Below are 20920 nucleotides of genomic sequence, written 5' to 3'. Positions count from 1 at the left end.
CTACTGCTCTGGTAGATAGGTAAATCCACACAGAGCTCACACACTCGTCTGAGATTCTAAACTTATTCAGAGTCTGTGTTTCTGTGAGAGTTTGTTTTTCCAGGATTTAATCTACTGTGTGTATATGTATATGAGTTTGTTTTTCTCTGTGTGTGTGTGTGTGTGTGTGTGTGTGTGTGTGTGTGTGTGTGTGTGTGTGTGTGTGTGTGTGTGTGTGTGTGTGTGTGTGTGTGTGTGTGTGTGTGTGTGTGTGTGTGTGTGTGTGTGTGTGTGCGAGCAGTGTGTGTGCGAGCAGTGTGTGTGTGAGCAGTGTGTGTGCGAGCAGTGTGTGTGTGTGAGTAGTGTGTGTGTAGTGTGTCGATGTGCATGCTCGCCCATATTTCTGCCAGTGCCGCCAGCAAGCACTCAAAGAATTAACCACGCCACTTGCCATGTCTTCTCTCATCTATTTTCTGTTGTGGTGTTTTTCCTTCAGTTTTCCACATAAGTGGTTCTGATTCTCAGCCCGGATGATTGAATCGGAGGGGTCTGTATTTGTGGCACTCTATATTTGTCATAGCTTAAGTCAGTGGGGGAGACATTTCTACACAGCAACAGAGTGGTAGGATGCAGTAAGTCTGGAGCTAGGTGTGTTTGTCTAGCTAGCACAAAGCCCTGGTCCTGGTCGTTAGTCACTGTGGTGACATCAAAGCCCTGGTCCTGGTCGTTAGTCACTGTGGTGACATCAAAGCCCTGGTCCTGGGCGTTAGTCACTGTGGTGACATCAAAGCCCTGGTCCTGGACGTTAGTCACTGTGGTGACATCAAAGCCCTGGTCCTGGACGTTAGTCACTGTGGTGACATCAAAGCCCTGGTCCTGGTCATTAGTCACTGTGGTGACATCAAAGCCCTGGTCCTGGTCGTTAGTCACTGTGGTGACATCAAAGCCCTGGTCCTGGGCGTTAGTCACTGTGGTGACATCAAAGCCCTGGTCCTGGTCATTAGTTACTATGGTGACATCAAAGCCCTGGTCCTGGTCGTTAGTCACTGTGGTGACATCAAAGCCCAGATGTTGCAGCTACCCCATCTGCCCCTGCAGAGTGAGAGTGACCCGCCCAGTATCACAGGGAAATGTGTTCATTTGTTACCTGGGATGTTTATTGCATTAATTAGACAATAGCAAATGGAGTCGCGTCTGTTCCCAGCTCCTCATTGGCTGCTGCCAAATTGCCCTGACTGAACAAATCACTTAATCGATCACAGAATAAATGATTCATGGAAGATGAATAGGCTGCAGATTGCTACACTTGGATGGCTTGACTTTGGCTGCTCATGTGAAATTCATAAAAGGCTCATTCCTTCTACCCTGCCAATAGCGAGATGGTAATTAGGAGCTAGTAATAACTATCTCAGCGCTGATCAATATTTTAGCCTGAGCAGATTCTATAGAGAGTGGGTTGAGCACAGCACAGCAGCCAACGGGTTGTGGCAACACTGTTACTATGGAGATTCCTTGATATGACAGGACTCAGAAGCTAAGTGACAGAAGCCTCTATGAACGGAAAATATCCAATGGAAATTCATGTTTGAACATGCCTTAAGTGTGATTGGATGTGCAGGCTTTTAGTGGGGGTTGTATTGACCAGTAGGCGTGCATGAACACAGTAGCATGAACACATCTGATCTATGGGGTTGTATTGGGATTAATATCTCTGGTCTGGCTTGTTTATGGCTCGTTGTGCATCAGGCATCCTGGGCGGTTGCTCAGGTTTGCTACCTTCCATAACAAACAGCCAACAAGTCTGACAGGAAAATAGTACGAATTCAAAATCTTATCATGGCCAAGGCTGCAATACATCCCCGAACTCAACTAGGATTAAACGTAATTTGTCGAGGTTCCAGAAGACGTATGACCATTTCCCCCCAGAGTCGCAAATCGCATATAACAAATAATCCCAATAGAAATCATTCTCATTCTAATTATCCTCTCCCGGAGCAGCTTCCTGTGAGGAATACAAGGACGAGGCAGCCATTTCCATTGTCAACACCTTGTCTTCCAAATGGTCTCTCTGGTCTCTCTGCGCTGTGCTGCATGGTGGAGGGTTATTGGGTGGGTAGTGCTGTAGGTCTGTAGGGCTGTAGGGCTGGTACTGAGACAGTAGTATAGTATTTTTCTATATACAAGGTCTTTCGTGGTGCACTGTAGCTGCAGTCGACAGGAGAGAACACGGCCCTCCCTCTCCATTTCTCTCTTTCTTTGTCAACTGCCAGGAAACTGTAGGCTGACAGATGTTGAGAGCGAGGGAGGAAAGGAGGAGGGATGAAAGCAAGAGCTATATGTGGAAAAAAATAAAGGAAAATGGGGTTTATAAAGAGATGGGTTGGGAGGGAGAGGAAGAAAGGGGGGGGGGGGTGTTGCTGTGAGAAACAGAAGGGGAGGTGGTAGGGGAAGAGATGTATTACCCTATAAAAAGTGCATGTCTCTGATGCACAGCCATCAATTTGAATGACTCCTTCCCCCCGAGGGCCTGTTTTGGCATTCAGGAACCACGGCGAGGGCTCTTAGCCCTCCCGCCTTCCTCCTGTCTCTGCAGCGCTGCAGTTCATTTGGATTCTCCATCCATGGAACAACTCTTATCATTAGAACCTGTGGCTCTGTGGCTGAGGGACAGACTGACTGCAGAGCGCCCATTACCTGACCATGTCCTGGGGCTCTCCCCTCCCCCTCATCTCCCCCTCATCTCCCCCTCCTCTCCCCAGGGCCAGCACATCACATTACCTCACTGAAGCAGAGACAAAAGCTCTGTTAGGCATGAGGCACGTCACAGCTTTTAAGGGTGCTGGGCTGTAGCACTGAACGTGTCAGAGACTGAGACAGAGACAGAGACTGAGACAGAGACAGAGACAGAGACAGAGACTGAAGGGCACTAGCAGTGGGGTGTTGTTGTGCCATGTTCCCTCTAGCAGAAACCATCCGGTTGATCATGTGATGCTGCCTGTCTGACCGACCGTGGCAGCCAGCTATTTCTCAGGGATAAGAGAGGGAAAGCTCTAGCTTGCTGCTGCTGCTGTGGAGACCTTGAACAGCTCAGTTCAACCTCTCATTCCACACTCTGCCGGGATGCTTTTGTCTGTAGACAAACAGCACTGTCTTTGAATCCTCTCCTTACCCTGGGCAGAAAAATAACACTATTGATACATTTCTAGATTATAGTACATTCAGTAGAAAATATGAATCCATTGGAAACTAGTGTGGTACCAATGTACTGACACACAAACAAAGACATTTAGCTCCATCTCTCATATCTCATCTAGTTCCATCTGTGTTGCCCGTGGTAATGAGGCTGAGACGTGATTGTACAGTAAAGTGGCCCTAAAGGCCTCCCAGCAGTCACCCGTGACAGGTTCAAGTCCTAATGGGAGATTTTGATGGCCCCCACACCCATGGGAGTGACTCCCAACACCTGTTAAATGGAGCCAGCCCCGGTACATCCATCCATCCCACAGGCTGCAGCAGCCCACAAGTTGATCTGGGAGAGGGGAGAGGGTTTCGGGCTGGGTCTGGAGGACAGCCAATCAACTAAGGCATCACCACAAGGGGTTGATGGGATCAATGGATGTTAATGAACAAGGTTATCTGTGAATGTGTCTATGTGGGGGTGGAAGAATGATGTGTGACTATGCAGTGTGTGTGTGTTTGTGTATTAATGTGTGTGCGTGTATTAGTGTGTGTGTGTGTGTGTATGTGTGTGTGTGTGTGTGTGTGTGTGTATATCACTGTGTGTGTATATTAATGTGTGTGTGTGTGTGTGTGTGTGTGTGCATTACTGTGTGTGTGTGTGTGTGTGTGTGTGTGTGTGTGTGTGTGTGTGTGTGTGTATATTACTGTGTGTGTATATTAATGTGTGCGTGTGTATTACCGTGTGTGTGTGTGTGTGTGTGTGTGTGTATGTGTGTGTGTGTGTGTGTGTGTATGTGTGTGTGTGTGTGTGCATTAAAATGTTTGTGTGTGTATTAATATGTGTGTGTGTGTGTGTATTAACGTGTGTGTGTATATTAATGTGTGTGTATATTAATGTGTGTGTGTGTGTGTGTATTTGTGTGTGTGTATTAAAATGTTTGTGTGTGTATTAATTGGCTCCCGAGTGGCACAGTGTCTAAGGCACTGCATCTCAGTGCTAGAGGTGTCAGTACAGACCCTGGTTCGTTTCCAGGCTGTATCACAACCGGCCGCGATTGAGTCCCATAGGGTGGTGCATAATTGGCCCAGCGTCGTCCGGGTTAGGGTTTGGCCCGGGTCATTGTAAATAAGATTTTGTTCTTAACTGACTTGCCTAGCTAAATAAAGGTTAAATATAAAAATAATAGTGTGTGTGTGTATTATGTGTGTGTGTTATTGTGTGGGTTGGTGTTATTGTGTGTGTGTGTGTATTAATTAATGTGTGTGTATTATGTGTGTGTGTGTTATTGTGTGGGTTGGTGTTATTGTGTGTGTGTCAGAGTGAGAGAGCAGGACAAAAGGACAGATACAGAGCAGTGTAGCCTGAATGAATTCTAACTTTAAATGAGAGCCACATTGTGTACATACATCCAGTTTCTGAATGATCTCATTAGTACAACTTTAAGACAACTTTTACCTATTACTATTCCTAACTATGACCAGTGTTTCCATGTCTAACATCCCCTGTGTCTCCTCCTAGCCGACCAGGCCTGCTGAATGCCAGTGACGCAGGCTACCCGTGGCTGGCTGACTCCTGGCCTGCAACCAGCCTGCCTGTCAATAGTGGCTCCGGGGGACCCAACGACCTCAGTAACTTTGGCAGAGGAGGTGAGAGATCTGGGTCTGTCCTATACTAATATATATATATATATATATATATATATATATATATATATATATATATATATATATATATATATATATATATATGATCAGCCGGATATATATATATAGAGAGAGAGAGAGAGAGACAGAGAGAGAGAGAGAGAGAGAGAGAGAGAGAGAGAGAGAGAGAGAAAAAACACAAATATCCTCACCTTGCCCCCGACACACCATATGCCCTGAAACATCTCCACACTTTTCTTTTTATAATTTTATAGAACTCGAATTCCACCGGGACAATAATGTCATTAACCTGGCGTACACAGAAAACACATGAATCAAAGTCCACTAGGTCAGACTGATTAATGATGTCCCTTAACAGCTCCACTGAGCCTGAATGAGGCTCCTCCCCATTTCTGTGTTTAATCAAATTCATTGTACAATTCCTCTCCCTGCCGACCACCAGGGTCTCCTCAGGAGCTACCTGTGAGAGTTCCTGTCTAAGACACCCAAACATAAGTCCCCTCTCTGTGTCAGGCCAAAACCCCTGTTATTCATTTCTGCTTTTACTAGAAGCAGTCTACCCCTACACACCTCCTTTGAGCAGCAAATTGTTACATCCAGACCCGGTGGTCCCAGACCCAAAAAGGACTGTCACCCCTGCACCAATAGCAAGGCTCAAAAATCCCGTGCCAGAAAAAAAATATGAATCTAAACAGCATCTATAAGTAGACCTTTACGCACTGTTGTGACCCACTTCCTCTAGCTAAAACGTTCCCTGGGTGAGAGGAAACCATGCCTCTCATTTTTTCATAGCATGCTGTACTGGACTTAAAACCTTTCCCAGATTGCAAGGAAACGCTTTAAGATGAACGTTGTCCCTTATTGTTTCATTCAGGAACATTGACTGTTCCCTCACCATGTACTTTGACCCCTCTGCCTGACTGGCTGTCAGCTCTGGACCCATTAAGGAGGAGTCTGAAAAGAAAGCCTCCTCCTCCTCATCGTCCTCTTCCTCAGACTCACCTTCATCCTCCTCATCTCCATCTCCCATCTTGACCATCTGCACTTTCTCTGTGGTCAGCCCCTCCCCCCCAGCACCAGGCAAAGGTTTCTTGGTGCCTTTGACCACCCCAGCCTCATCTACACCACCATCTATAACCTGACTAGACCCTTCCTCTGCTGCCTGTGTCTCGTGGCCCCCTGCACATTGACCTCAATTTCCCCCACTGGCACTCACCTTGTCTAAGGCCTTTATGTGGGCACGCAAAGCTCTTCTGCCCCAAATCCCCACACTCAAAGCACTGCAGGCTATCTGTGCTGGCAAACCCTGCGTAGAGCCCCTCCCCATGTCTCACTTTAAAATGCACATTCAACTGTTGCTCATTGTAACACTTGCCTCCGGAACTAAACAACGTGCTCAACGGCATCTGAAAACCTGCCGACGGTACACGAAAACCGCTAGAAAACTTACCAAAATGATTCAGCTCTCTCTTTGATCATCTGTAATAAACAGAGGCAGATTCACAACTACCACTCTTGTCAAAGGAGTTGAAAGTGGAGAAATCGGCAGCAACACATCCCTTACAAATATTACACTAGTAATTAGCCTGCCCACTAAATGTACTATTTTCATGAGCACAACCAGAGCTTTGTTCATTCTGGATGCAGAATGTATAATTCCAGGTCCTACCTGTTCACCGACCGAGAGCAGAACCTCCTCCACCTTAACTCCATTCTCAGGAACACACCTGAATCCATGCCGTAATGACAGCATCTCCTCCGCACTAGGCTGAGAAGCCATAGCACACACCACACCGTTCAAACACCAGGAAACTAAAACTCTGTCCTCTTCCTCCTTAACTTTGAACAAAACCAGCGGGTACCGCTAAACTAACAGAATAATTGAAAGAAAACACTAAGGAAAGAATCAAGAAAATTAGTAAGGACAGAGCCCTCCACACGGTCTCAAAACTACATAACACTCCCAGCATGCACTGAGAAAGAGATACAGGAGAGAGATACAGGAGACATAAGAGAGAGGAGAGATAGAAGGGAGAGAGGAGAGATATATAATAGATAATAGGGAGAGGGAAGAGGTAGGGGAGAGAGAAGAGAGAGACGAGACAGAGGAGAGAGAGCGAAGAAAGAGAGGGGAGAGAGAAGCGAGAGAGGAGAGATAGTAGATATAGTATGAGATGATATATGCTGATCTGACTCCTCTACTGCTCCTCTGTACTGTACCCTAGCTCAGATGATTCATCATGTCCTCCTCTCACCTCCTAGCTACCAGCCCCACAAAGATGTAAACCTGTTTGCATATTGCATGAGTGTTTTTGGATATACATTTACATACCACATCAGAGGGAGGCTAGCGCGCTAGCAGAAGGGTATAGGCACTGTCACCGCTTGAGTAATGGCAAACAGTCCAGCGTAGTGTCATCAGCCATACCTCAGAAGATGAGGATGTGAGACAAGATGGAGGCAACGTAGGGAGGGGGGGGGGGTAAGTGAGAAAGAAAGAGAGAGAGAGGGGAGGGGGAGAAGTATAGAGAGACAGAAACAGAGAGTACACAGTGGCAGAATACCTGACCACTGTGACTGACCCAAACTTAAGGAAAGCTTAGACTATGTATAGACTCAGTTAGCATAGCCTTGCTATTGAGAGAGGCCACCGTAGGCAGACCTGGCTGCTGCCCACAAAATGAGGTGGAAACTGAGCTGCACTTCCTAACCTCCTGCCCAATGTATGACCATATTAGAGACACATATTTCCCTCAGATTACACAGATCCACAAAGAATTTGAAAACAAACCCATATCTTCTGGGTGAAATACCCAAGTATGACATCACTGCAGCAAGATTTGTGACCTGTTGCCACAAGAAAAGTGCAACCAGTGAAGAACAAACACCACTGTAAATACAACCCATATTGATGCTTATTTATTTTCCCTTTTGTACTTTAACCATTTGTACATCGTTACAACACTGTATATATGTATATATAATATGACATTTGAAATGTCTTTATTATTTTGAAACTTCTGTGAGTGTAATGTTTACTGTTAAGTTTTATTGTTTATTTAACTTTTGTATATTATCTACCTAACCTGCTTTGGCAATGTTAACATATGTTTCCCATGCCAATAAAGCCCCTTGAATTGAATTTAGAAAGGAGAGAGAGAGAGAGAGAGAGAGAGAGAGAGAGAGAGAGAGAGAGAGAGAGAGAGAGACTTTGACTTTTGGTCTTTCTTTATTGAAACATTCTCAATTCATTTAAAACTCACCCCCCCACTCCTAAAATAAAAAAATAAATAAAAAAATAAATAAAAAATATATCCTGTACTGCATTCATGTACCATACTCATCTTTCCATCTACCACATGATACAAAAACCCATACACAAAAAACCCTCTCCTACAACCGTATATCCAAAACATCTTCCCCAGCAATACAGACAGCCCCCCCAACACACCATATCTCCTCAAACATCTCCACACATTTGATCATTTTATAGAACTCAAACTCAACCCTAAGGCGCGCAGAGACCATCCCATTAAACAGTAGTAAAGGGTCTGTTATCCCCCCACCTTTAACCCTGTTCCTCCTTGTTAGCCAAATAGCTAACTTTGCCTGAGCAAACAGAAAATTCAACAAAACACATTTTTCTTTCTCCTTACTCGAATACCTGTATCCCATTATAAACATCCCAACAGCAAAAACCACCCCCAACCTGTCACACAGACATTCCAACAGAGACATTAATGGCATTAACCTGGTGCACACAGAAAACACATGAATTACAGTTTCTTTCATTTGACAGAAAGGACACCCCTGCCCAATTCCCGGATCAACCCGTGCCAACCAGCTGTTAGTGGCCAGGGCTCCATGAAGAACCCTCCACTGGAGGTCCCCTGACCTCTTTGGTACTGGGGGTTTGTAGAGCGCCCTCCATCTAAAACCCACCATACTCTCCGCCCCACATACCCCCTGCCACTGATGTGCCTTCACTCCTGTTAGGCTTCTAATGCTCCTAACCTTAACGCAGAGGTTGTAGAGGGCTTTACCTCCCACCCCCTCAAACTCCCCCAGGCTCGGAGTGTTAAAATCTAACAAGTCCTCCAGACCCCCTTGCCAGTCTCCAGTCTCTGCCATCACCTGCAGTGGCGGGAACATTGGTGGCCCCTCTCCCTTTGGCCTCTCAAACACCCCCCTTACCGGCTCAGACAGTGCCTCCTGGACCTCCTCCAGGAATCTCTCCAGCAGCCTAAGAGACGTTATTCCTGTTTGTTGCGCCAAGACCTCCGGGGTTTTCCACCCCTCCTCTCCCAGCAGTCTCAGGTCACCCAGCCTTTGTAAACCCCCTGCCATCAATTGCCTCTGCAGGGTGGCCGACTGAACCGATCTCAAAGGGATGGCTGGGTTGTGGAAGATAGGCTCCTCCCACACCCACTGCCCAGGCTCCACACCCCCTTCTCGTGTGGGCCTTAGCAGCTGCCAGGCCCTCAGCACCGCAGAGTAAAACTCTGAGAGACCTGCTGTACTCAGCCTCTCCAGCTTCATGAGGAACAGCTGCCGGTCCAACCCTAATCCGCCAGCTCTCCTCAGCAGCGCGCATGCTGGTTCCCTCCAGCCAACATCAGTGTGGTACAGCAGTCTCTGCACCGCCTTTAGTCGGAAAGCAGCCATCCTGCTCTCCAGCTCCACCAGGCCCTGTCCTCCTTCGTGGACGGTCATGTACAAAACTGCTGCCTTCAGCCAGTGATGTCCCGACCAAAAGAAGTCCACCAGCTTGCGTTGCAGGTCTGCAAGCAGACCGGCGGGGGGGTTGAGGACAGCCAGTTTATGCCACAAGGAAGATGCCACCAGGTTGTTGATTATCAGCACCCTCCCTCTATATGACACTTGGGACAGGAGCCACCTCCACCTGGCCAGTCTTGACACCACTGCCTGTGACAGCCCCTCCCAGTTCTTGCTGACCCACCTCTCCGAGCCCAGGTACACCCCCAACACTTTAAGCCCTTCACAACCCCACTGCAAACCCCCTGGAAGCAGAGGAGGAGCCCTATCCCCCCATGCCCCACATAACAGAGCTTTGCTCTTTCCCCAGTTTACCTTAGCTGATGAAGCTCCCTCGTACACCTTCAGACTAGTCTCTAGTTCCTGCATATCTTGCCCATCCCTGACCATCACAGAAACATCATCTGCATATGCTGAGACTGCTATTCCTGTCACCACATCCATGCCTGTCCAGCACACTCCCCGCAGTCTCCTGCGTAGCAGTCCTAAAAAAGGCTCAATGGCTAGTGTGTACAGCTGCCCAGATAGAGGGCATCCTTGTCTAATACCCCGTCTCACCCAGACTGGCCTACTGAGCCCCCCTCCCACCTTAACCATACATGACGCCCCAGCATACAACAGCTTCACACAGGTCACAAACCTCTTCCCAAACCCAAACACAGACATCACATTAAACAGATACTCATGATCCACTCTATCAAAAGCCTTCTCTTGATCTAAAGAGACCAGTCCAAAGTTCACATTAGAACCTCTCGACAAGTCCAACATGTCCCTAATCAAGAACAAGTTGTCCGTGATTGAGCGTCCCGGTACACAATATGTCTGGTCCTTGTGTATTATAGAGTCCAGATGGGACTTCAGTCTGTTAGAGAGGACCTTGGCAAAAATCTTGTAGTCCGCACAGAGTAATGCCACAGGCCTCCAGTTCTTAAGTTCACACAAGTCCCCTTTTTTGGGCAGGAGAGTCAGAGCCGCCCGACGGCAGCTCATCGGCAACTCTCCTACCCCGACGCATTCACGCAACACGCAAAATAAATCCTGTCCAATTGTTCCCCAGAATTTTTTGTAAAATTCCACTGGAAGTCCATCGACCCCAGGTGCACGACCGGGGGACATCTGGGTTACTGCCTCTGCCAGTTCATGTGACAACAGAGGAATGTCCATTTCATCCCTCTGTGCCCGAGAGAGCTTAGGGAGTCCTGCGAACAAGACCTGAGCACACATAGGATCACACATTTCTGCCCTATACAATTCAGTATAAAACTCCACAGTCCGCTCCCGCATCTCCCCCACCACAGAGGTCACCCGCCCATCAGACAGCCGTAGACAATGCATACCCTTGGCTTCACTGCTCTGTCTTTCCAAACCAAAGAAGAAGGAGCTGGGAGCATCCATCTCCTTGAGCATGGAGAACCTAGCTCTTACAAGTGCTCCCTTTGCTTTAACCTGGAAAAAACTGCCCAGGTCCCTACGTAATTCGGCTAAGTTAGCCTGGAGGCCTACATTGCCTTGCCCCACCATCTCTACCTCCATCTCACTAATACACCGCTCTAGTTCCCCCAATACTCTCCTAGCCTCTGAGGATGAGAGAGCAGTATACTGTTGACAGAAAAGCCTAATTTGCACTTTCCCCACATCCCACCATTGACTCAGAGACTCATACTCCTCTCTTCGCTGCCCCCATCTTTCCCAAAAAGTCTGGAAACCTGAGCAAAAAGTGGCATCTTGTAAGAGCTTTACATTGAACTTCCAATAAGATGCCTGCCGGGGCCCTGGTGAAATAGACAGCCGAGCCATGGTTATGTGGTGATCCGAAAACCCCACTGGGAGAATGGTAGCACCCAGTAGCCTATTGCTCTGATTCCTGGACATGTAAAAACGATCAAGTCGAGCTGCACTCACCCTAGCCCCAAAAACCTTCACCCACGTATACTGTCTTGTGTTTGGATGTTTAGTTCTCCAAACATCCACTAGGTCAAACTGATTAAAGATATCCCTTAACACTCCCACTGACACTGAATGAGGCTCTTCCCCATTTCTGTCTTTTGTAAAATCCATTGTACAGTTCCAGTCACCTCCGATCACCAGCGTCTCCTCAGGCGCTACTTGTGAGAGTTCCTGTCTAAGACTCCCAAATAGAACCCCTCTTTCTCTCCCTGTGTTAGGCGCATACACATTTATAAAGACAAAACACATGTTGTTAATTTCTGCTTTAACAACAAGCAACCTACCCCTACACACCTCCTTTGAGGAGCAAATTTTTACAGCCAGACCCGGTGCAAAAAGGACTGCCACCCCTGCACTAAGATTTGTCCCATGGCTCAACACACTTGCCCCTTTCCACCAGAGCCCCCAATCAACTTCATTCACCACATCACTATGCGTCTCCTGCAGAAACAACACCTGTACTTTTTTTTGTTTTACATATTCACCCAACACACTCCTCTTTCCCGCATCTCTGGCGCCATTTATATTGAGCGAGCCTACCCGAAGAGTCTCCATAAGAAGTGGGAGAAAAGCCAGCAGAGAAATAGACCAATAGCAAAGCTCAAAAAGCCCCAGTGTCAGTAAGAAATTAAACATTTAAACAGTGTCTGAAGGTAAACCTTTACGCACTGTTGTGACCCACTTCCTCAACCTAAACCGTTTCCTGGGTGAGAGGACTCCATGCCCCTCATTTCTCATAGCATGTTGTACTGATCTTACAAACTTTCTAGGATCAGGAAAAAAAGCCTCAAGATTAACTTTTTTCCCCTTAGTCTCATTCAGGAACCTTGTCAGTTCTCTCAACGTGTACTTAGACCCCTCGGGTTGACTGGCTGTCAGCTCCGGGCCAATTGAAGAGGAGTCTGAAAAAAATAACTCCTCATCCTCTTCCTCAGACTCACTTTCCTCCTCTTCTCTATCTCCCACCCTGACCACCTGCCCTTTCTCTCTGGTTAGGGCCTCACCCACAGCAACAGGCAACATTTCCATGGTGCCTTTGTCCACACCCTTTTTCTTTTTCCTCTTGACACCCTCCTCCTCCCCCCCTAATCTCTTACACTTCCCCACTATACTCTCCTCATCCACTAGAATAACCTGACTAGACGCAGTATCATCTGCACCACCCTCCATAGCATGACTAGGGCCAGCCTCAGCTACACCACCCTCCATAGCATGACTAGGCCCAGCATAATCTGCACCACCCTCCATAGCATGACTAGGGCCAGCCTCAGCTACACCACCCTCCATAGCATGACTCGGCCCAGCATCATCTGCACCACCCTCCATAGCATGTCTAGGCCCAGCTTCAGCTACCCCACCATCTCTAGCCTGACTAGACCCAGCCTCTGCTTCTCCACCATCTCTAGCCTGACTAGACCCAGCCTCCACTACCCTACCATCTCTAGCCTGACTAGACCCAGCCTCTGCTTCTCCACCATCTCTAGCCTGACTAGACCCAGCCTCCACAACCCTACCATCTCTAGCCTGACTAGGCCCAGCCTCATCTACACCACCATCTCTAGACTGACTAGGCCCAGCCTCTGCTATCTGCATCTCCTTACCCCCTGCATTTTGACCTCGATTTCCCCCACCTGCCGTTGTACCTTCACCTTGTCTATGGCCTTTATGTGGGCACGCAAAACTCTTGTGCCCCAAATCCCCACATTCAAAACACCGTAGACTATCTGTGCTGGCAAAACCGGCATAGAGCCCCTCCCCATGCCTCACTTTAAAATGCACATTTAGCTGTTGCTCATTATTGTTCAGAAACATAAACACTTGCCTCCTGAACGAAACAACGTGCTTAACGGCATCTGCCTGAAAACCTGCTGACAGTACACGGAAACCGCTAGCAAACTTACCAAAACGACTCAGCTCTTTCCTAATTTGATCATCCGTAATAAACGGAGGCAAATTTGCCACTACAACTCTTGTTGAAGGGGTAGAGAGAGGTGAAATTGACACCAACACATCCCTTACAAATATTCCGCTAGCAATTAGCCTACCGACCAAATTAGCCCTTTTCATGAACACAACCACAGCTTTGTTCATTCTAGAAGCAGAATGTATAAACTCAGCTCCTACCTGTTCACCGACCGCGAGCAGAACCTCCTCCACCTTAACTCCGTTCTCAGGAACACACCTGAATCCATGCTGTATCGACAGCGTCTCCTCCGCGCTAGGCTGAGAAGCCATTGCGCACACTACACCTTCCAACCCCCAGGAAAGTTACTCTGTCCTCTTCCACCCTAACTTTGAAAAAGAAAACCTTGGATACCGCTAAAAACAAATATTTCATTAACCCTCCACCATAGAAAATAACATGTAAATAAAAGAATCAAGAAAGTTAGTTAGGATAGAGCTTTCCACACCAAACACTCAAACTCCAAAAAACTCCCAGCATGCACCGAGAGAGAGAGAGAGAGAGAGAGAGAGAGAGAGAGAGAGAGAGAGAGAGAGAGAGAGAGAGAGAGAGAGAGAGAGAGAAATGGGGTGGGAGGGAGAAAGAGAGTGAGGGGGGGAGGGGGGAGAGAGAGAGAGAGAGAGTAGCGAGAGAGAGAGAAAAATGGGGAGAGAGAGAGAGAGAGAGAGAAAAATGGGGAGGGAGAAAGAGAGTGAGGGGGAGGGGAGAGAGCGAGAGAGAGAGAGAGAGAGAGAAAGGGGGGATGTGAAAAGATGGTCCAGGGCAGCCGGTCGTGAAGGACAGGGCCAGCTTGACTGCAGACTCTTCTGCCGTGGCTCTACATCATCTCCCCTTCACTGGGCGCTCAAACCCTACAGTAATACTGAGGGGCTGGGCTCACTTACACACACACACACACACACACACACACACACACACACACACACACACACACACACACACACACACACACATATGCAGAGTGGCACCATTATCCCTCATTGGCAGCAACAAAGGGAGGAGGGAGACAGGAAAACAGAGAGGGAAAGAAGCAGGCTCAGAAGAGAGGGAGAGAGATAGGGGAGAGAGAGATAGAGAGGGGAGGGAGAGAGAGAGAGGTTGGGGGTAGGGATAGAGAGGGGGGGGGTGAGAGAAAGAGAGGCCCAAGGTTGTGAAGTCAGCCACTGGAATTAGAATGCATGAATAAGTGTGGATGGATTTTTCAATGAGATGAATATGTTAAACTGGATGTTAAGAGCTGAGTTGATGTCAAAGCGTTGAGATGCTCAGGGTAATTCCCTCACACCCCTGGGACTGTTGCTGACTGAACCCAGGGTCACTCTGACCTGATTCATAGTTAGACGTAGACACCACTCCACTCCTAATCTATCTTGAAGAGCAGCCTTGTTCATCAATGACTCTAAACATCACTTTACCTTTCTATTGTCTATTCAAATACAATTATAGTTGATGTTCACACAGTATTTGTCATTGAAGCCCACACCACAGTCTTCTAAACTGACCCATATTCTCTCTCCCTGTGTCTCCTCCAGACACCAGTAGTAATGGGGATAAGAGCGGCACCATGCTGTCTGACGGAGCCATCTATAGCAGTATAGACTTCACCACCAAGGCTAACTACAACAGCCCCAGCCAGGGCTCCCAGGGAGCCACCCCCTATGCCACCACACAGATCCTCCACTCCAGTAGCATCCATGAGCTGGCCGTGGACCTCCCCGAGGCCCAGTGGAAGGCCTCCATCCAGGCCAAACAGGAGATGGCCAACCTGGGGTACTCCCTGCCTGACAAGAACTCCTGCAACAACAGTGAGTGGGATTGTGTGTGTGTGTGTGTGTGTGTGTGTGTGTGTGTGTGTGTGTGTGTGTGTGTGTGTGTGTGTGTGTGTGTGTGTGTGTGTGTGTGTGTGTGTGTGTGTGTGTGTGTGTGTGTGTGTGTGTGTGTGTGTGTGTGTGTGTTGGAAGGAAGGAAGGAAGGAAGGAAGGAAGGAAGGAAGGAAGTGTTCACATGACAATATTAGCCTTAACCATCATGGCCTCACTCCTCCTACTGTGAGTGTTTGACCCCAGTACAAATCACTGCTGAGTCAGTATGGAGTGTTTCATATGATACCCCAGTTCACCCCTGTTTATAAGCCATGGGTTTACTGTGACCTGACAGTAGTTTGGACTTTAATACTCACAATCTGTCTCTGAAGCCCATTCCAGCTCCACTCCACCGTGACCACCTGATTCTGTTTTAAGGACTCATTTCCCCCTTGCTGCCATTCAGTCTTGGTCACTTTCCAAGGTTAAATAAACACCTGATGAATGGCCAGGGAGCTAGATTAAAGCATCCATTTTCTCTTGCTTTGGATTATGTTACTTCCCCCTCTCTGTTCTAACTAATTGCCTATCCTCTTTAGCACAACTAATATTTAAGAAAATAATTCAACTTAATTATAATGGATTTGATAGAGAACTTTTCTGAAAGCCTTGTGGAGATTCCTGCGTCAGGACTAATGAGTTTTCTGAGACTCTTTCTGTATATTCATGGTCTCATTCTCTAGAGATTTAAAGTAGATTTGTTGTATTGTTTGTGCCCATAATGTAACTCAATTTCCCATCCTTTACCGTCTTGCATTATTTAAAAAGTAACATTTGATTGTATCTAAAAACAATGTTACAGTAAATAACTTGCACCTGCTACAAGTGGATTTATCTCTCCAATCTCAAGAATGGATAATCACTTGGCTTTCTTCCAAAATATTATTTTCCTCATATTTTTTGTTGTCAAAGTCAAAAACGTTATACATATAAAACCCCCCAAAATGATGCGTCACAAACAAAGGCTAAATGTTTCACTGAGTGAATGTGACCGTGAGTGGGTGGTGGGTGGGTGAGTGAGTGATTAATGTGAGAGAGACAGAAAGAGAAAGAGAGAGAGAGAGAGAGAGAGAGAGAGAGAGAACAAATGTCAAGATGGCTGACAAGAAGAGGTGTGCATGAGTGGAGAATGTTCACTGCTTGCCTGCTGATCTAACTGCATGTTCTGCATGTGCTTCAGCCAATCACCTGATGCCACTGTATATTTTTACCCTTTAACCCCACTAGCACTCCTTTTCATTCCTGACTACCGATTGGCCGAGGGATTGTCTAATAGAATGCCACACAACCAATCACAAGATTTCAGCACCACCAGCTCTCACAACAGCTCAGACCGAAGCGGCAGCCTATCAGGTTGGTTTCTGATGTGGCAAGGCAGGGATGTGACTGGTCTTCCTACTCTCTTCAACATTCTGGGATAACTCAATGACTGCCATTTAATCCACTGTATCAGTGATTGACTTGTTAATAGCTTTATTGATCTCTTTTGCATGTGCAAAACCCAACGTCTGTCTTTATGAACCCGCCCCTCCTCCTCACCACTGTTATTTTGCTCCCACTGCTAATACTCACAACTAATAAACGATGCACGCATTTCCAGGCCAGCGTTGATGGCTGACATCAACCACATTGTCAAATGTGCTGTGTAGATGATGTAATGTTAGGTGCAGCAACGATCCTCTATTCACATGCTGTGAAGTGCTTTGTCCTCCAGATTAGATTAGAAACCAGCTCTAATCTTCCCTTTAAAGAGAGGAAGTGAGGATTTGTACTATTAGAACAGGGCTCCAGGCATCCTAGCTGGGCTGACTCCATCACGGCTGGGCCTTGTAACAGGCTTTGTCTCTCACCAGGAGCATGAGAGCAGATGAGAATTTGGGCAACGGGACTCCTTCAGACATTTAGAGTGGTGCATTGTGAGACCACACACACGCACACGCACGCGCGCACACACACACACACACACACACACACACACACACACACACACACACACACACACACACACACACACACACCATCTGAGATGCTTGGCTGACTAAAATGGTGAGAATGTCTCCCATTTTCCCTCTTCTAATGGTTACTGACCACAGTAAAACCCATGTACTGAGAATTTTATAGGGCACAGAGGCAGCCCTCCTCTCTACCTCCCTTCCAATCCTCTCTACCTCCCCTCCTCTCCTCTCCCCTACCCTCCTCTCCACTACCCTCCTCTCTACCTCCCCTCCTCTCTACCTCCTCTCCCCTCCTCTCCTCTCCCCTCCTCTCCTCTCCCCTAACCTCCTCTCCACTACCCTCCTCTCTACCTCCCCTCCTCTCTACCTCCTCTCCCCTCCTCTCCTCTCCCCTCCTCTCCTCTCCCCTACCCTCCTCTCCACTACTCTCCTCTCTACCTCCCTTCCAATCCTCTCTACCTCCCCTCCTATCCTCTCTACCTCCCCTCCTCTCCTCTACCCTACCCTCCTCTCTACCTCCTCTCCCCTCCTCTCCTCTCCCCTCCTCTCCTCTCCCCTACCCTCCTCTCCACTACCCTCCTCTCTACCTCCCCTCCTCTCCCCTCCTCCTCTCCCCTACCCTCCCCTACTCTCCCCTACCTCCCCCTCCTCTCTACCTCCCCTCCTCTCCTCTCTCCTACCCTCCTCTCCTCTCCCCTACCCTCCTCTCTACCTCCTCTCCTCTCCCCTCCCCTCCTCTCTGATCTCTAATCCAATGCAATGGCTGGCAGACATTAGGCTGGAGAGGAGAGGCAGTCTGGAGTGGTCATGTCTTCCACCTGACATAGACACAGGCATCCCATAGACCCCAGCCAGGTCAACAGTCAGTCACTCTGCTGGAGGTAGAGAGGAAGAGATGGCACAGGAGAGGAATGGTACCAGTTTCAAAACAATCGGATATACACTACTGTTTAAAGGTTTGGGGTCACTTAGAAATGTTCTTGTTTTTGAAAGAAAATCAAATGTTTTGTCCATTAAAATAACATCAAATTGATCAGAAATACAGTGTCGACATTGTTAATGTTGTAAATGACTATTGTAGCTGGAAACAGCTGATTTTTAATGGAATATCTACATAGGTCCATTACTCCTGTGTTCCAATGGCACGTTGTGTTAGCTAATCCAAGTTTATCATTTTAAAATGATTTTACAACATTAACAATTAACAATTAAAACTTTTGAACAATAGTGTATATATCGAAGGAAGGAAGGAGAGAGAGATTCAATCTGTAGTGCTCATATGAGAAATGCAGATAGAGGCTCATTTTACATCAACACAGGGGGGCCAGGGGACAAGAAGCCCTTGATTGTGTTAAGCTAACATGTGTATTTCGTTTGATAGCCGCAGGGTATCTTCCCTTGAAATGTCAGGGATTTAGAGCATATTGGTCCTACTAATTAAATTGACCTGTATAGGAATTCAATTGGGACTGTACCTTTGCACTTCCCCCTCCATGGTAGACCTTAAGAAATAATATCATTCCAGAGATGTATTGTGTACTGTGAGGCATGCTATACACACTGGTTTGATAAGGGCCCTGGTTGAAGTGAAACAGCATCCTATTAAATATGCATTTATCTAATTTATCTCTATCCATCTGTGGCTTATCTCTCTATACGCTGCAATGTTTCTCTACGAGGTCTAAACCCTACAGGAATACACAGCATAGTTTTGACAGAATAACGTATTATAGGTAAAGAACTTCAATGGCCAGAGGTTGGATGGCAATGAAGGGAACTTTACTGCATTTCATGTTTTGAAGTCAACTAATGAAAAACTAGACGTTTGAAAAGGAACGAAGTGAAAAGAGCAGCACAGTGCTTCGCTTCAAGGAGCTGGGGGAGGAAATAATGAACGTCTGAGATAGGAACCAGATGAAGAGGAACAGGAATAGAGCAGCTTTCAGGGTAGCGTGGGTCTTCACTGGGGATGTGGGGGTGTTGCTCATTAACATCTACACTACTGGAGGAGGAGAGGAGAGAGGAGGAGAGGAGAGGAGGGGAGGAGGAGAGCAGGAGAGGAGAGGAGAGCAGGAGAGGAGAGAGGATGAGAGGAGAGGAGGGGAGGAGAGGAGGAGAGCAGGAGAGGAGAGGAGAGCAGGAGAGGAGAGAGGATGAGAGGAGAGGAGGGGAGGAGAGGAGGGGAGGAGGAGAGCAGGAGAGGAGGAGAGCAGGAGAGGAGGAGAGCAGGAGAGGAGAGGAGAGGAGAGAGGAGGAGAGGAGAGGAGGGGAGGAGGAGAGCAGGAGAGGAGGAGAGCAGGAGAGGAGAGAGGAGGAGAGGAGAGGAGGGGAGGAGAGGAGAGCAGGAGAGGAGGAGAGGAGGAGAGGAGAGGAGGGGAGGGGAGGAGAGGAGAGGAGGAGAGCAGGAGAGGAGGAGAGCAGGAGAGGAGAGGAGAGGAGAGGAGAGGAGAGGAGAGGAGAGGAGAGGAGAGAGGAGGAGAGGAGAGGAGGGGAGGAGGAGAGCAGGAGAGCAGGAGAGGAGAGCAGGAGAGGAGAGGAGAGCAGGAGAGGAGGAGAGGAGAGCAGGAGAGGAGAGGAGAGCAGGAGAGGAGAGAGGAGGAGAGCAGGAGAGGAGTGAGGAGGAGAGGTACTAGCTTGTGAGCTCCATGATCCCTGTATTATCTCATTATGGAGACCAGGAGAAGGGTTATGTTCTCACTGTTCTTAGAGTGGTGTCATCCATCCCTACTTCCCCCCTCTCCTCCAACTTTACACTGCCCCACTCCTAATGAGCTTCATGGCTCAGGGCTGTAGGTGGCTCAGTTTTGATGATCTAGTCTGCTGCATCATCCACCCACATACCAAACACATTGGAATGATTTCACAAATAGGCACACTTGCTAGTTATCTGTCCATCAGCGTATTCCCCCATGTGTCCTATCTCATATAGACTTCCCTCTCTACTGTTATTATAAGCCCATAATACAGTGGTTTTCAACTATTCTAAGGAGGTACTTCCCTGAAAATCCAGTCTGATCTATTCTCTCAGTGCCATGTGTTTAAATCTGGATGTGGAGTTCTTTCTTCTGGACTCTCCTTTCTGAGGCTCTGTCTGTGTCTCTCACTCAGCGCTGAGGCACTAAATGAACACAGAGACAGTTCAAGACCTCCGCTTGGCCCCACAGTTATAGACTGGGAGGGAGCGCCCAAACCAGGCGGTATAAATACCCAGCTCCACATCGAAATATAGTGGTAGATCCTTTTGAAGACAGGCCCTGTGTTTGTCAGCGAGAAAATGGGTCATCCTTCCCTCCATGGCACAGGCTCATTTACAGTATTGATGCCTGCTCCGGTGAGGAGGGAATCGGGTTGATTGAGCAATCACGCCAGATCACCATTTATTGGGAAAAGTTGAGTGTCGCCCAGAGGAACGTTTAGGAAACCAAATGACTTTGACTATACTTCCTGCCTTGGGCTTACTGCTGTTATTTTATGACTCTCAGTCTTTATCAGACCATCCTCCTCCCAGTACTAACCTCTCTCTCATGTTCTGCTGCAACATTGTTGCAATCCAATCATTGTTGACAGGAACATTTCTGCCTGGTAACAGCTAC

At 47.7% G+C, this 20920-nt stretch overlaps 1 protein-coding gene across 1 annotated transcript in view; it reads left to right on the top strand.

The window, feature by feature from the left end:
* The window catches only part of LOC139382322 (roundabout homolog 2-like), a 366464-nt gene that overhangs the window by 316974 nt on the left and 28570 nt on the right, over positions 1-20920 (top strand). Inside the window, exons 21-23 of the mRNA XM_071126242.1 lie at positions 4679-4806; positions 15043-15315; positions 16600-16725. Of these exons, the coding sequence (XP_070982343.1) occupies positions 4679-4806; positions 15043-15315; positions 16600-16725 (527 nt within the window). The remainder of the gene's footprint in view (positions 1-4678; positions 4807-15042; positions 15316-16599; positions 16726-20920) is intronic.

This window comes from Oncorhynchus clarkii, chromosome 24, assembly GCF_045791955.1.
Source record: "Oncorhynchus clarkii lewisi isolate Uvic-CL-2024 chromosome 24, UVic_Ocla_1.0, whole genome shotgun sequence".
NCBI classification, from domain to species: Eukaryota; Metazoa; Chordata; class Actinopteri; order Salmoniformes; family Salmonidae; genus Oncorhynchus; species Oncorhynchus clarkii.
This window is presented reverse-complemented; position numbering and strand designations above follow the sequence as displayed.